The sequence below is a fragment of the Xenopus laevis genome, chromosome 8S, assembly GCF_017654675.1.
Source record: "Xenopus laevis strain J_2021 chromosome 8S, Xenopus_laevis_v10.1, whole genome shotgun sequence".
Lineage (NCBI taxonomy): Eukaryota > Metazoa > Chordata > Amphibia > Anura > Pipidae > Xenopus > Xenopus laevis.
In genome coordinates this window covers 26,419,703-26,435,747 of record NC_054386.1, presented here as the reverse complement: position 1 = coordinate 26,435,747, position 16,045 = coordinate 26,419,703, and the positions used below count along the sequence as shown (strand labels likewise).

General features: G+C 44.4%; 1 protein-coding gene and 1 long non-coding RNA gene across 2 annotated transcripts; one reads left to right on the top strand and one right to left on the bottom strand.

Annotated features, from left to right (window-relative positions):
* Window positions 1-2,755: 2,755 nt before the first annotated feature.
* On the bottom strand, window positions 2,756-3,751 carry LOC108699854. The gene is made up of 2 exons (XR_001932880.2): window positions 3,606-3,751; window positions 2,756-3,432 (listed from the first exon to the last, which is right to left on the bottom strand). It is a non-coding gene; the product is annotated as an uncharacterized LOC108699854 (long non-coding RNA).
* A 64-nt stretch (window positions 3,752-3,815) lies between these two features.
* Window positions 3,816-13,477, top strand: araf.S (A-Raf proto-oncogene, serine/threonine kinase S homeolog). Its single transcript, NM_001090207.1, has 16 exons — window positions 3,816-3,901; window positions 5,562-5,685; window positions 5,777-5,880; window positions 5,974-6,076; window positions 6,197-6,354; window positions 6,547-6,627; window positions 6,722-6,860; window positions 7,963-7,990; window positions 8,103-8,221; window positions 9,813-10,015; window positions 10,107-10,283; window positions 10,396-10,442; window positions 10,721-10,839; window positions 10,946-11,077; window positions 11,595-11,729; window positions 11,881-13,477. The coding sequence occupies exons 2-16, from the start codon at window positions 5,569-5,571 to the stop codon at window positions 12,004-12,006; spliced, it is 1,788 nt and encodes a 595-aa protein (NP_001083676.1). The 5' UTR covers window positions 3,816-3,901; window positions 5,562-5,568; the 3' UTR covers window positions 12,007-13,477.
* The last annotated feature ends 2,568 nt before the right edge of the window (window positions 13,478-16,045 follow it).

Below are 16,045 nucleotides of genomic sequence, written 5' to 3'. Positions count from 1 at the left end.
GGCAGATTGTGTCGAAGAAGGCTTATATACAAACCAATAAGTGGTCTCCAGCGATGCCACTGTGGCACAACAGTCTCCTGGACCAATTCCGCCTGATTCCTGACCCGAGCATCTGGGCGAATAAAGGAGTTACAGAACTTCGCCATATTCTTATTGGGGAGACACTCAAGGCATTTGACCATCTCAAGAGGGACTTCGACTTGCCGAATCACTATTTATTTCGGTATTTGCAACTGAAACACGCATTCTCAGCACAATTCCCTGGCAACACAGTGCACCTTAAGAGAGCCTCGAATAGAGAAACTTCTCAAAACGGTAGGCCTCCGTCATTTGACTTCTAACCTCTACGGAGGGCTTATGGACTTGATGCCTGATCCATTGGCCAAAGCTAAATCTCAATGGGCGCAGGACTTGGGAGAAATTCCACAGGAAGCCTGGGCAGATATTCTCAGTCAAGTGAGAGACATCTCAATACCCGCCAGAGACAGGCTTATTCAAATAAAATTTCTTAACCGGATCTACTACACTCCTGTGCGATTGGCTAGGATCTTTCCAACTGCAACAGACACCTGCTTCAGAGGCTGCTCAGAGGAGGGTACTTACTATCACATGTTTTGGCAATGCCCCCTGATACGGTCTTACTGGAAGGATATCTGGGACTTTTTGCATATCCACTTGGGCCTTCCACATGTTGCCACACCGACACTAAGCCTCTTGGGTCTCACAGAGGACCTACCCTTGAATACTAGGAACGGACTTCTGCTCCTCCAACTTTTATTCTTTGCCAAGAAACTCATTCTCCTTCATTGGAAAGACACTCAGGCCCCCCGGATCGGAGAATGGAAGCAGCTTGTCAATTCTGATTTGCCACATATAAAAGCAGTATATGTCTCTAGACACTGCCCGACTAAATTTGACCTGATATGGGGCACATGGTTGGCGCTAGATAACTTGGGACTTACTTAATCTAGATAGTTGTGAATGGGGGGCTCGTGGCTGAACTGACAGTCTATTGTTTGGTGATATGTTAAGTTCTAAGGAGTTGTGGGCATGGTTCTATAGCATAAGGGATCATACCTCCTCTTTACCATGGACGGACACCGTTTGGGCGTGCTCCTCTTTAGTTGAACTGTGGAAGTGTTACCTTAACATGGCAGTTTTATTTTATGTTATTTTGTGGGTGTATTTTCTTTTTTGTATGTGAATAAATTTCATGTGCTTATTTGTTGAAAATAAATAAACAGAATTTGCAAAAAAAAAAAAGGATGTGGAAATGACACGCTTATATGAACAGAGCAGGTTAAATTACCGTAAGTCAGTCTGTATGAAGGAAATGATTGGCTATCGAGTAGCTGTTTGTGATGAAGTGACAAGGTCATTATTAGAAGTACAGGTATGTGAGCTGCTATCCGGAAAGCTGTTATCAATAATCCAATTTGTTTAAAAAAAAAAAAATGTTTGCACAGTAGCTTGTACAGGATCCCAACAGATAAAATGAATCCTCATTGCAAGCAGAACCAGCCTATTGGGTTTATTTAATGTTTACATTATTTTCTAGTAGACTTGATCTGTAGATCTGTTGTCCGGAAAGTCCCAGGTCCTGAGCATTCTGTATAACAGGTCCCATACCTGTAGTGATATTGTGAAATTGTAGTACCTAAATGATACTCAAGAGGGAAGCCATTCACTTCAGTACTATGTAAGAATATTGGTGCTGTGCACTCAGGTCCTTGTGCCTAATGCATCTGGATCAGTATAATTGAATGCAGCAGTGGGCCGTGCTGTCCGTGCTTGTGGGACTTGACCAAAGCTTATTCACCACACAAAGACAAGGCAAGTTATTAGTTTGTACAGAGATAGGCCATAGCACAACCAATTTGCTGGCACTGCAGCCGCCATGCTGGAACAGTAATCAATCTGAGGAGACAGGGCTAGAAGAAGCCAATATTCCAAGTGCTACCCCTACTGGCATATGGGTAGGGTTGCCACCTGGCCCGCATTTTACTGGCCTGACCGGTAAAAAATGATGGTTGATTCCAATGTTATTAATAGGGAAAAAAGATAAATATATAGGAAGGCTTGTATTTTTTTCCAGAAAAGGTGGCAACCCTACTTGTGGGACAGAACAGCCATGTTGGACATTCCTCAGAAAGGGAGCATCCACGTGATCAAACCATCTAATTGGGTCAAACATCACATGCAGCAACCATTTCTGAAAGAGCCTTAGCCACTCCTAACAACAACATCCAGCTCTCTACTGGGCCAAGATGCTGCGGTCTCCAGCACCCACTTCAGCTCTCTACTTGGCCAAGAAGCAAATCTCTTCAAACATAATAAATACAGACCTCTACCCAGCAAGACATCAAGAGATATAGGGGGTTATGTAATAAAAGGCCTTAAGTTTGCCCAGGTGCAGTAACTCATAGCAACCAATCAGCAGGAAGCATTTACTGGTCATCTGCTTAAAAGCAAATCACTTATTGGTTGCTATAGGTTACTGCTCCTGGGCAAACTTAGTGCCCTTAATTACATATGGGGGATAATCTGCTGTTTGATCCACTTTCCACACAGAGAAGGAAATCAATGACTGAAATCCTGCTTTTACAAGCAATATAAACTAGTGAAATCCCTACTGGGATTGTTATGTGTAGATGGGGATTTCCTCTCAGCATTCAGTATCGAGTCTCCCATGGAAAGAAGCCTGGACTGAGGCCTTTACTCCTAGAAGTAAATGGAAAAAAACATTATGGGCAGAGCTGAACTCAAAGTTTAAGGGGGTGAGAAATATTAGACTTAAGAGAAACCCCATTTGACTCTACAGTGAGTCATACACCATTAAAATGAAATGCTGTTTAGAAGTTTAGAAGTTACCCAACACGTTTATTGCTTCATAGAGCAGAATTCTACACCAATACAGTCACCATGTTAATAACAACTGATGAAATAAAAAAAGATAAAGACAGAAAAGAAAAAGCGAAACACAAAAGTAAAGACAAGCAAGAGTTTTCGTACAACCATGGGATAAAGTGTTAAACCATGATCCGTACATAAGGGAATACTAAACACTATTTTATTATTACCAGTCCTGCAATAATAATAATATCCCCTGCATCGCGCATGGACTGTTAAGTATTCCCTTTTGTCTGGATAATGGCTTAACACTTAAATCCCAAGGTTGTGCAAAAACTCTGCTTGTCTTTACTTTTGTGTCTTGCTTTTTCTTGTTTTTATGCACCAAAACTTGCGTCCAAGCCAGGAATTCAATATGAGCAACTGTTTTAAGGCCACTGGGAGCAATATCCAAGGGGCTGGGGAGAACTATGTTATATCAGAGCCACTGGTTGGGGTCGGGATCACAGGAAGGCAAGGTTCCATTTCTGTTCAGCTAGGCCAAGCGTTCCTCGGTGGGTCACCGACGCCTCCAACTTGTTTCTAAGTGTACAAGACAAAGGAGAATGCGACACAATGTCAAAAGCAAGGAAGCAAACAGAATCCCTACAATGGTGACACAAAACCTCTATCTCTGGCGCAATTGGGAGAAAAGTGGGAGCTGAGGTGATTGTGGCGGCAAACCAACACGAAAGGAAAATGCTTTCTTTTATTACTTATTGTTGTTCTCTGGCAGAAGCAGGAGGCGCGAGAACACGAGACAGGATGAAGAGGGGAACTACCGCGAGTCTAGCTCTTCCGACGGCAGAACACCGCGTTACGCCGACTCGCCACTCCCACAAGGCGGCGGCGTGATACGTCACGGCGCTTACGTATAGTTGTGACGCAAGATCTCGTGCGATTACACTTATGGTGTTGGGATTGAAGGGGAAGGAAATTGGAGGCACTTTGGCAACCGCCCTCCCTTCTGAAGTCGGCGGCTCACTGACAGCTGGGGGCCCCGATAATCCAAGTAAGAGCTGCGGACTCCCCTAACGCCCACCGCTCCCGGAACCACTGCCCCTTCAACCATGGAGGCCCTGCCCCCACCCACTGTAATAATTCCACTCACCCCCTTAGTTTGTTATTAACACTGTCCCCCCTTATTGTGTAATGTCCCCCCCCACCTGAGTATTCTGTCCCAGTGGCTGCACAAATCCTATCTGATCCCCATTGTAAGCAGCAGTCCTGCCCTGCTTTATGGCAGCTGAGATTCTAGCTATATGTAAAACAGAGCATTCTGTTCCAGTGGCTGCACAGATCCTATCTGATCCCAATTGGAAGCAGCAGTCCTGCCCTGCTTTATGGCAGCTGAGATTCTAGCTATCTGTATAACAGAGCATTCTGTCCCAGTTCAGCAAGTGAAATGTTTGGAAGTAGTGGAAGTTTTTTGGACAATGTTACGCTTATAAAGTTTTCGCCAGTGTCTTGTGAAAGTGCCAGCAAGAGGTGGGCCCAGCAGTAGGAAGAAGGAATCATTGCCTGTGATTGGTGGGTAGGCAGTTTGGTAGTGTGTCCAAAGCAATTTCCTATCCCAGTATAATACAGAGTGGGGATAGGCTGCTGTAAAGGAGAGAGAGACATATAGAGGGATAGCGAGTCAGCTTGTTCCCGTTACTTATTTACATGATATTGTGCGGTGAAGCTGTGCCTGTTCCTTACACTGTCAATGTGTAACTTGTGCCGTTACTGTCCCGTTGGCACCCAGTTTATGTGCAGGTGCTGCCCTGCTTCTGGTGCTGTGTGAACCACTGAGTCCCAAGAATTCATGAACATGTTGCAGGCCAAGTCACCTCTTTATCTGTACTGCTTCCATGAAATATCCACCTATAGTTTGTGCTCACCTGACATGTCATTATTTTAAACAGTCATACACTGCCTTTGTCTCTGCCAGATTTCTGCCAATCCTCTGGCTGCATGACTCAAACTCCTCCCCAGACAGCAGTGCAGGAAATGAAGGGCAATTGCTGTTGCCCTTGTGTAACTTGAATGGATATGTGTTGCTATAAAGCAAGGCAGGGCTGCTGTACGTGTGCAAGGAAGGAAGATACCCTACTCCCTCATGGCTGCACAATCAGCGCAACTCAAACGTTACACGTGAAGTCTGTGTGTATTGCATGTATTGTTCATGTTACAGTATGTAGATAAAAATCGGAGACAGGCAGACAATTACAATAGGGTAGGTCAGTTAGATTGTAAGCTCTGTTGGGAATAGTTAAACAGCAGTGTAACATGAAGGAGAGCATGTCAGGGTTGTGCACCATAGTCTAATTATAACAATGGCATCATATGAAGGGCCTGGTCTTTATCATCTCAATCTTTCTTCTTTTTTGATGTTTTGTTTGAAAGAATAAAACTAAAAGGACGTCTCTGCACCTGGAACAGACTCTGTTGTAAATTCCCCTTCCTCCTCCTTCCCTTGTGTTTATGGCTCCCTTCCCTGCCCCATCTGCTGCACGATTCTTCCGCCAAATGGTATGGGGGAAATGCGACAAGATTGCAGGCTCAGGGCACTGGGTGAGCTGGGAATGTGCAGAGAGAAGCTGTAGGAAGAGCAGGATCAGGGAATCTGATTGTCGGCTTCTTTTTATCTCACTCTCTCGTCTGGCTTTATTCCTGCCTTTCCTTCCCAGGGAACTAATGATGCCCACTCAGCAAGAAAGCTCCCGGGGAGCCTCGGTCAGTGAATACCCATATGCAGAGGGCAAGTCTGGGGGGACAGTCAAAGTTTATCTTCCACACCAGCAGTGGACAGTGGTGAGTCTCGCACCATCTTTGATATTTCTGTTATTATTATTATAATGCCGTGTTTTCACCTCCTCACTTCCCTTCTCATTGTGCCTCTCAGGTGAACGTGCGGCCTGGTATGACAGTTTATGATTCTCTGGACAAGGCACTGAAAATGCGAGGTCTGAGCCAGGAATGCTGTGCTGTGTATCGCCTTATACAGGGGTAAGGACAGTGCCAGTGGTAAAATATGGCAGCTCTGGCTGCCTCTCTTCTGGCTCTGCTGACTCTATAGCTGCCTTTGTGCTTCCCTTGCAGCCGGAAAGCCCTGACAGATTGGGAGACAGATATCACACCCCTAGTGGGAGAGGAGCTGATGGTGGAGGTTCTGGCAGACGTTCCTTTATCTATGCACAATTTTGTAAGCCATTTGTAATTCTTCCTATTGACCTTGTATTATTATAATGATAATAATAATGCACCAGCTCTATTCTCTGTGCTTGACAGATTCACATTCTTCTGTTTCTTGTCTCTCATCCAGGTCAGAAAAACACATTTCAACCTCGCGTTTTGTGACTTCTGCCTTAAATTTCTGTTCCATGGCTTTCGCTGTCAGACATGTGGCTACAAGTTTCACCAGCACTGCAGCAGTAAGGTGCCCACAGCCTGCGTGGATATGGCCAAACTCCCAAAGCCTCTGTGAGTATGAGCGGAACCAGACCACACTCATTCAGTAATAAAAGCAGGGCTTTTAACATTGCCTTTCATTCTGTCAGCTTGGCATGTGATTGGCCAGGATGGTGATATGAAGCACAGGGCCATGGGTGTTCTCTTTGTGTGTGTCTCAGCTTACTATTGTAGTGCCTAATAATGCTTTTTATCTGTATTTAGGACGCCACTGAGTTATCAAGACTTCCAGTCATATTATGATCATCCCCCCGTCCACACACCCCTCAGTCCCCAGCCGCCCAGGTAATGAATCACACTGCCTGCTCTTATGACATTCTTTATCGTCTCCATTTCACTCTCCCTGGTTCCCATTCCATTCCATGTCTCCCTCTCACAGCCCCCGGACACAGCACCCTGGATCCGCATCCTTTTCATTTCCTGTCGAGGGACAGCCACTGCAGCGGCATCGCTCCACCTCCACCCCCAACGTTCATATTGACAGCACCACTGGCCCTGTGGATAACTCCATCATCGAGGTATCCCAGCTAACTGACACCTGTGTGATTGTTCCGGCAAGTGCCAGGAAGTTTTATTGTAGGGAAAAGGAGGGGGGCAGGATTTGCAGGTTACAGGGGCTCAGCCGTTCAAATGCTCTTTTGGGTTCAATGTAGAACTGCTGTTATCAAACCTGTTTCAGCTAAAGGGGCTTTTGCACACTTACAGTAAATACTGACCGTTACAACATAATTTCTAAGAAAATATCTGTTTTCTGAAGTGGGAGGACCCTAACATGATCTGATTTCACACATTCCCCTGGCTGGAAACCTTTATCTATCTCTCAGTCAGTGGTGTTTTTTGCATTACATGCAGTTCTGTAGGCCAAGAGACTCAACACCAGGTTAGGTATCATTTTGGCCAGATTGTAGGAATCTGTATGAAAGTGTTACTGTGAATGGATGGCATGCATTGTGATTACAGGAGTAGCTCATATTACAACGTCACTTTCCTCAATTCTGCATTGCCACCTGGCTGTATTCCTCCTATTTAATGTTGGTGCTTCTGTAGCCGACCCCAGAAAGGCACTGGTTGCACGTTTCATAAATCTATTGAAATGTTATCTGAAAATTAGATCTATTACTCCTCACTATTCATTCACATGTGAATAAATTGTACTGGCAAAGGCAATCCCCAGGGTAAGAGCCATGGATACATCTCATGTCATGCATTTCCATTCATATCTGAGATATGTCACCTTTCATCCCCCCCCCCAATTCAGCATTATTTTGATTGGTTGCCATATGTCCAACAGTGTCAAGTGGGAACCCAGCTGCTGCTGCTGACTACACTGCCTGCTCTAAATCTCTTCTGATCCCAAGATCTTTTATAATTTATGGGACTTCCGCTGAAGAGATGTTAAGCTGATTTCAAATGAGGGTCCTGTCATTTCTGTTAGATGTTTAAATTAAGACTTATTAAGATAATGTGTATAACAGTGATTCTGTCTTCCCTTCTGGCTTTCTTTTCCTGTGGCCCTGTCCCCACAATGTCACTCCGTTGCCTATATCATCTCTTCCTTCACACTAAGCACTCATGCTTTATATATGTATTTATATATTTATATGTCTCCCCCATTGGCAGGAGGCGCTGAGAAGTGCTGCATTAACACGTAAGCAGTTCATTTAATTTATTTCTTCGGCTAGTGCTATAAAGTTTCTGGTGAGCAGTCTATACAGATACCTGTTTTTTTTGGCAATACACACTCTGTCTTTCTTCCTCAGCTGTTGATGGCCCCCCCAAGAGTGCCCAGCCTCTTGGCAGTAAATCGCCTCAAACAAAGTCGGCCTCTGAGCCAGCGCGAGAGAGGAAGGCGTCTGCGTCTGATGAAAAGAAGAAAGTGGTAAGAAGACTTTGTTTGTGACTATGTTACAGCACTGTGTGCGCCACAGCTCATGGCAGTTACTCCTGATAGCAGTTGAGCTTTTTGTTGCTTTGAAATAGATTTGAGTTTCTAGGAAAGTGCACCTAGCATGTAATATAAGATAGATAGATAGATAGATATTCAGCAACAGTTGCAGCACATGTCTAATATCCCAGTGACTGCAGCAGATTCTCGGCTGTCTGTAGGCCTAACATCACACCAGTAGAGGGAGCTCATGTGCTTTGGGATGAGCGGCTGTCCCCTAACCTAAGCTTTCATAAGCTGCTGTATTTGTCTCTTTAAATTCCACTTCTTTTATCAGATATAAATTTCTAAATGTAAAAATATCATTTGTCAGAATTGAGACAACCTATCCGTTTATGTACAAAAAATACAGTTGATTTGGGAAGTCCCATGACTCCTGAATGTGCCAATACCAAATATGTGTAATTTTATCAACATTTCTGACTTGTATGGGTCAAAAACTCCCAGCAGTGCATTGTCACATTTTCAAAGCGGTAGAATCAACCATGGCTCTCGCACACCCTGTAAATAATTAAAGTAGCGATACCTGGTGCACTAAAGTGGATCGACCGTAGAAAAAATCCCAAGACACACAGGATCAATGAAAGCAAGCTGCCTTGCGAAGTTTATTGCGAAGTGCACTTTGTAATAAACACGCAAGGCACATTTTCAAAGCACCACTCCAAAAAAAAAAAAGGGCATACTTTAGATTTCAAGGTCCAAATTTCCACTAATAGTATGTTTTTACACCAAGCTCGTTCTTCTGCTTCAGATTGTGGGGCAAATTCACTAACATTCGTAGTTTCGCCAGGCGCAACTTCGCCGCGCTTCGCCACACTTCGCCAGGCGTAGTTTCACCATCGCTTCGCAAATTCACTAAAATCCGAAGTTGCGCACAGGGGTAGCGTAAGGTTGCGAAGTTGTGCTAGCGTTGATTCGCTAAGTAAAGCAAAGTTACGCTATCAAAGGCTAATTTGCATAGGGCGCCAAATTCAAATTTCAATGGAGGAATACGTATCAGCATTACAAATGCCTAGAAAACCTTCAATTCATCAAATAAAATTTTTATTTTGCCCTACACATGTGCCCACTGTCTAGGTAAGTTGCCATGAGTCAGGAAATGTAGGGGGGAAGGAGGGGAGCCCCAAAAAAAATTTCGATCTTTTTCAGCCTATCACCCATAATGTAGAAAACACGCCAGTGTTTTTTGGGACTTAGAAAAAATTTTGTCTTTTTTTTAAACAATCCCTACTCTACTCTATTGCGCTTCGCCAGGTCTGAGGTGGCGAAGGAAGTCTAGAGTAAAAGGTAGCGTTCAGTACACTGCGCGCGTTAGTGAATTTGCGTAGTTACGTCGCTAGCGAAAATTCGCCAGGCGTAAGGGTGCGAAGTAACACTAGCGAAACTACGCCAGCGTTCGTTAGTGAATTTGCGCAGTAACGAAAATGACAAACGCTAGCGAATTAACGCTAGCGTTCGGCGCTTAGTGAATTTGCCCCTGTGTGTGTGCTAAATGATGTGTATTGTCCCCTTGCTCCTCACACAGAAACAGCTTGGTTACCGCGACTCCAGTTATTACTGGGAGGTGAATTCCAGTGAGGTGATTATCCTAAAGCGCATTGGCACAGGCTCGTTTGGCACTGTGTACCGAGGTAAATGGCATGGAGATGTGGCTGTGAAGATCCTAAAAGTGACCAATCCCACGTCAGAGCAGATTCAGGCTTTTAAGAACGAAATGCAGGTTCTCAGGTAATTGTTTCTTGGCTTGCAGCTCCTGCGGTTGATCCAGTTCTAGCCATTAAATGTGCTTGCTAATTGTACTTTTTTTTTTCTATGTCAGAAAGACCCGGCATGTCAATATTCTGCTGTTTATGGGCTTCATGACTCGTCCTCAGTTTGCCATCATTACCCAATGGTGCGAGGGAAGCAGTTTGTACCGGCACTTGCATGTCATTGAGACGCGCTTTGATATTTTCCAGCTGATCGACATTGCCCGACAAACAGCACAAGGCATGGAGTGAGTGATTCCTCTCCCCACCGTAGCTTTTGCAGCAAAACATTGTGCTTTATAGTTTTAACGGTTGTAAATGATGTGTTTAAGTGGCTCATGTTCTGTGCTTTATTCATAGCTATCTCCATGCCAAGAATATTATCCACCGGGACCTGAAGTCAAACAGTATCCTGCAGTGTGTTTTTGCTTGTGCAGTGGCTGTGGTTAACCTCAGTCCATAATGAGAGAAATGAAGAGGCTGCTTCCTCCTGCAATTTACAGCAGAGAGTAGGTCGTCTGCCACAAAAGCAGCAGCTTCTTATTACTGTACACAACACTGAATCTTTCTTACTGACCAGAATCTGCCTATAAATTGCACGCTTAGTTCATCAGTCTCATCAGTTAGGTAGTAGGAAGGAAAGTCATTGTGTGCTGGACATTTCCTCCTTAATCACCCATAACAGACATCTTCCTGCATGAGGGCCTGACAGTGAAGATCGGTGACTTTGGCTTGGCCACAGTAAAGAGCCGGTGGAGTGGATCTCAGCAGGTGGAGCAGCCTAGCGGATCTATTCTCTGGATGGTTAGTCTCCAGGCTAGATTCCTTGCTTGCTCACCCCCCCCCCCCCCCCACTGTGCCACTGTACTCTTCTCCATAACTACTGGCATCTTCCGTATTTATTATGCAGGCTCCAGAGGTGATCAGGATGCAGGAGAGCAGTCCCTACAGCTTCCAGTCAGATGTATATGCCTACGGGGTGGTTCTGTATGAACTCATGGCTGCAGTGTTACCCTATGCTAATATCAACAACAGAGATCAGGTAAGTGATGCAGGGATCATGCACTGCATGCTGGGAAATGTTACTGTTCTAGTGACAAAAGCTCCACCCTTTGTGCAATAGCTTGGCTTTAAAGAGATACCAACATGAAAAAATATAACTTTTTTTTACATCTGTCATAATATTGGCTTTGCATGCTACTTATAAATAAAGTATTTGCCGGATGCTTTTATATTACCTATCTGACTCCCGGTGTTCGTCTATGAGGGGGCTGCCATATTTGTGCAGCAGGAGTCCGTTAGCATTAGAAACTTTAACTGACAGGCAGAGATGGGACAGTCAGGTTTAGGAACTTCAACTAACAATGACTTACAAAAACAAACCTCTCGGCAAAAAAACAACATGACCTATTGGTAAATTTTAATGTTCATTTATATTTTAAAAAAGTTTTTTTTAGTGTTACTATCACTTTAAACCTTTTTAGTAGGAGAAAGTGTTGCTCTAGTTATGTCCATGGATTGACCTGTGTGTATATGTGTGTATTCCATTGTGCCTGCAGATCATATTTATGGTAGGACGTGGTTACCTCACTCCTGACCTCAGCAAGGTGTCCAACAACTGTCCCAAGGCAATGAAGAGGCTTATTGTAGATTGCCAGAAATTCAAGAGAGAGGAGAGGCCCCTTTTCCCACAGGTACCAAAAGTATAAAGGTGTTTGCACTGAATTACATTTTGGCTAAAGAGTGGCCTAGTGATATATTCTCTCTCTGTTCTGCACACATTTCCTCCTGCATATATAGCAGTATAGTCCGTTTAGTTTCACAGAGATTTTCTTTCTGTTCTAGATCCTCTCCTCCATTGAGCTACTGCAGCGAGCGCTGCCTAAAATTGAGCGCAGTGCGTCCGAACCTTCCCTGCATCGCGTCGTTAACTCAGAGGACCTCAACCCCTTCCGACTTGTGCCTCAGTGATGGCCGCTCCTATCTGCTGGGTTGTTATGGGGGGGGGGCCCTCTCCCTGCCAACTGCTCACCTGTCACCTGTACACCACCCAGGGTGCAGACATTTCTTGGGACATGTCTACCAGGTGCCTCATATAGGAAAGAGGGAATTGTAAACTGTTTGTGGGTGTCAGGATTGTGTTTCTTCTGCTTTATACTGTGTCCCACTGGCCCGTGCTCGGCTGTGGTGTCTAACTGTGACTTTATCTCAGCTCTGCAAGGACATAAAGGATTCCTCCATTGGATAACTGAGTATCAACTGAATCCTTGAGAGTCTACCAGAATGCTAGAACTTGCCTATTGGGCCTATGAAGGGAACTTGCCTATTGGGTCATTGTAATGATATCGGGTGCACAGGCAGGCCAAAAAGAAACAGACTGCTCAAAATGCTATAGGACTTGGCCCACCCATATCAAGTGACCAGGACCCCTTCCAGTGCCAAGTGCAATACTGTAGATCAGGGCAGTGTAGCTGGAAGTCTGCAGACTGAACTTTTTGCCCCCTCCCCAGTCTACCAAAGGGGGTTCACAGACTACTTAGTATATCCTTTGCCGCCCAACATAGGGTACAAAGGAGAATCCGCCAACTATTGGACAGCACTGCTGTATGTAATGATAGGAACAGTTTCAGGGCAGCACAGGTTTAAGGAGTTGGAACCTCTGCTGTTTGAATTCTGGCCACACACTTTAAAGGACAGTTGCCCTTCAATTCTGCAGCTTGTGAGCTCTTTGCCTGCACATATCTCTGTACGGATGTAGGCCACGTGCCTAGAAGGCTATTGGCACCCTGGCAACGGGTATGTTGGTCTGCATGGAGTTTAACTCCGAGTAGAACTAGTCTTTCCCCACCTATGGCATAACAGGAGGGTTGGGGGAAGATGGCCTTATTGTCCCAATAGTGTGTGCAGTTGAATGAGGTGCCTTTAGAACAAATAAGTGTTTGTCTTCTCATGATCTGATTCTGGTGCCGGATGTGCTGTCTATGCTTCCCACTCTCGAGCCAATGTTTTCCCCAATTCAATCCCTTGTTGTTGCCATATTTGATTGTGAGCTCTCCGATACAGCCCCCTGCCTTGGCTCCTAACGAACCAGGAATGCAGCGCACTTTGACACACAAAATTTCTACGGATATTTCTTAGAGACATTTATTCTGCAGGGGAGGAAAATATTGTTGTAAGAGGCATCCATCATCTCCTGTCACATGCAGCTATTTATTGCTTGCAATGAAACGTGCCTCAGCAGGACTCACTTGACACTGCTGCCCCGCATACGGAACATTTCTTTCTTCTCTGCCAATCGGGAGGCCCAACCTGGATTTTATACTCAACAAACCTCATTAGATCATTGCGACTCGTATGGTGAAGGAAATAGGTGGGAAATTGCATTTGAATATAAGGATGTGTAATATATAGTTTTAAATAAAGATATGTTTGGTGTAATCATGCACGCTGTTGTTTTCAGGATAAATACCAATTCAAGAGAGAGGACATGCCTATATATAACTTTTTTTCACGTGAGCGTTGAGTGGTAATTAGCTGAGTTAAACAGGTAAAATCAATCCAATCACCCCCCTCCCATTACCCAGGTACAGAGCTCTGCATAGGCGGAGGGTGATTTTATTGTTTGGGTAGGCTAAAGATGGACATAAGAGTTAGATATTGGGGAGCACCAATCATCAAACACAGGAGATGGTGTGCAGGGTCAAATATTTAAACATATGTCAGAAAAAAAGAAGAGAAAGTGCTGACCCATCCACGACAAGCTTTTCTCATGGATCAGGAGGGAACTCGCTGTGGGTGAAGGGGTTGGAGGTTCTTTTGGATCCGAGGGCCAGCATTAGTAGCAAATCTAGGCTTTGATGTGCCTGAGGCACACTGTACTCTACTGAACATTGTGTTACGATAATGGCCTTGGGTCAACGGCATAAATGACACAAGTACGCCTATCTAACCACTCTATGGGAGGGATCTCGAAGTACGTGAAGGGGTTGGCACTGTAAGTGGTATCCTCTGGGTGAACTTGCCAGCGACTACACTCTATCACTGGGTCATATTGAATATGCTAAATGATCATTTTGGCTATCAGTCGATTATTAGTATGTTATATAGGTGCAACAGCCTATAACCAATTGAACCCACCTATTTGCCTGGTCGATCAGCCTCCTGCTGCCAACTGATATTTTAAAGTTGCACACTGGACATTGTTTTTAACGTTGTATTAAAAGTTATGTTTTAATTTAACCATTTCGGATGTCGTGGATGGGAGGGTGCAGTTACATGGGTCAGCTCTTTCTCTTTTTTTTCTGATATAAAGATGGACATACACTGGCTTACTTAAAGCTAATATTAGATTCTCTGCTTATGTACAAATGTCTTACCCCAACTACTTCCTCCCACTTATTTAATGGGAACTGTGCAGAAATGAAGTTGGGACTATTTTTCACGTTGGGAAATGCCAAAATCTACACATTATATGAAAAGAAAGACAGACACATTCTATGACAGACACACCAGGCACATTTACACATCAGTTACTGGCACCCCAGGCACAATATAGACAGTGTATAGATAGAGTATACAACATATACAATAGAAGCGAGCAGGTACAGACACATATGACATGAAAGGAAGTGAATCACTAGGGTTAGGATGCATCCAGACTAAATGAATTGTTAATTTCAATTATAATAAATCCTTAATAAACAGGCAGACCCGGATTTGTGGCAAGGCCCGGATTAGGGGCGGCATGCCACATAGGGAACACCACGTCCCCCAGCGCCCATCGCTACGGGGGGTGCGCACAATCGGCAGGCACTAGGACCAGGAGACCTTAGGGCACCACAACTATAAAACAGGTCAGGATAAATACCAAGTACCAATTTCATCAGTTATACCATCAGAACCTATATGAGGAAAAACGAAGTGCTAATTTTATATATAATATCCTCAGGAAAAACGGTAAACGTATGACATATTTTATGTACATGATCCTCAGGATAATATATTTGTATGGGGGCTCCACGTGAACTCATATAATGAACAAAATAAAAGAACTGTAAGAAAAACTAAAAAGAAAACCATAAAAAAGGAACGGTTTAATCCATCACTAGCACAAGGGTGACAGGGACTGGAACAGCAGCTGCTGTAGGTGACCTCAGAATGTATATTGTACCTGTCAGTGTTCTGGAAATCACTATAAATATTCTCTTAGTTTGTAGCAAACCGTGCAGGTCCCTCTCATCTGTCTTTACATTGGATGGTGCCTCCTGTCTGTAAAGTTTCCTTAGCCCCGCCTACTTCTGTAGCTGATTGGATAATTTTGATGTCTGTAAAGACAGCTGTACTCTGATTGGGCAATCTGCAAGCAGTAAGAGCCAATCAGTGTGCAGCTGGTTACTACAGCATCCGTCTAGAGGCAGGACATGCGCTTTCTACTGCTGTTTAAAGGGCCAGTGGCAGTCAGCAACAGAGCAGGTTTTTTTAGATTTACATGTCAAATACTGTAGGTTTGGGAGGCTTAGCCTTCCCTAGCCTTAATGAAAATCCGCCCATGGACGCTCTGATTCTCTGCAGTTCCTGCTCCTGGGCTGCTCTCTTTCCCATGATCAGACAGAAACCTCCCCCTGAGGTAAGTGAATCCAATCTCCCCCAGTACTACAGAGCTCTGATTATCTGTACTTCCTGCTCCTGGGCTGTTCTCTTTCCCATGGTCAGACAGGAACCTCTCCCTGGGTAAGTGAATCCAATCTCCCCCAGTACTTACCCAGGTACAGAGCTCTGATTCTCTGTACTTGCTGCTCCTGGGATGCTCTCTTTCCCATGGTCAGATAGGAACCCTATATATTTCCTGGCAATGGTATGGTATGATTTTTCAATTCTCTTAATGTCCCTCTAATAGACAAATAGAGGAAGTGGGGTAAATGTCTATAGGAATTGGCAGCAGAGGGTCCCTGTTTGTGTATAAGTTCTGCAGGGCACACAGTGGATGTGATTATATTTAATAAAGTGGGGC

Excerpts from the sequence above, each read along its gene's own strand:
- araf.S (NM_001090207.1), top strand. The coding sequence starts at position 5,569 with ATGATGCCCACTCAGCAAGAAAGCTCCCGGGGAGCCTCGGTCAGTGAA. Across the intron at positions 10,284-10,395 it reads CAAACAGCACAAGGCATGGA|CTATCTCCATGCCAAGAATA; the intron begins GTGAGTGATTCC and ends CTTTATTCATAG. Across the intron at positions 10,840-10,945 it reads GCGGATCTATTCTCTGGATG|GCTCCAGAGGTGATCAGGAT; the intron begins GTTAGTCTCCAG and ends TTTATTATGCAG.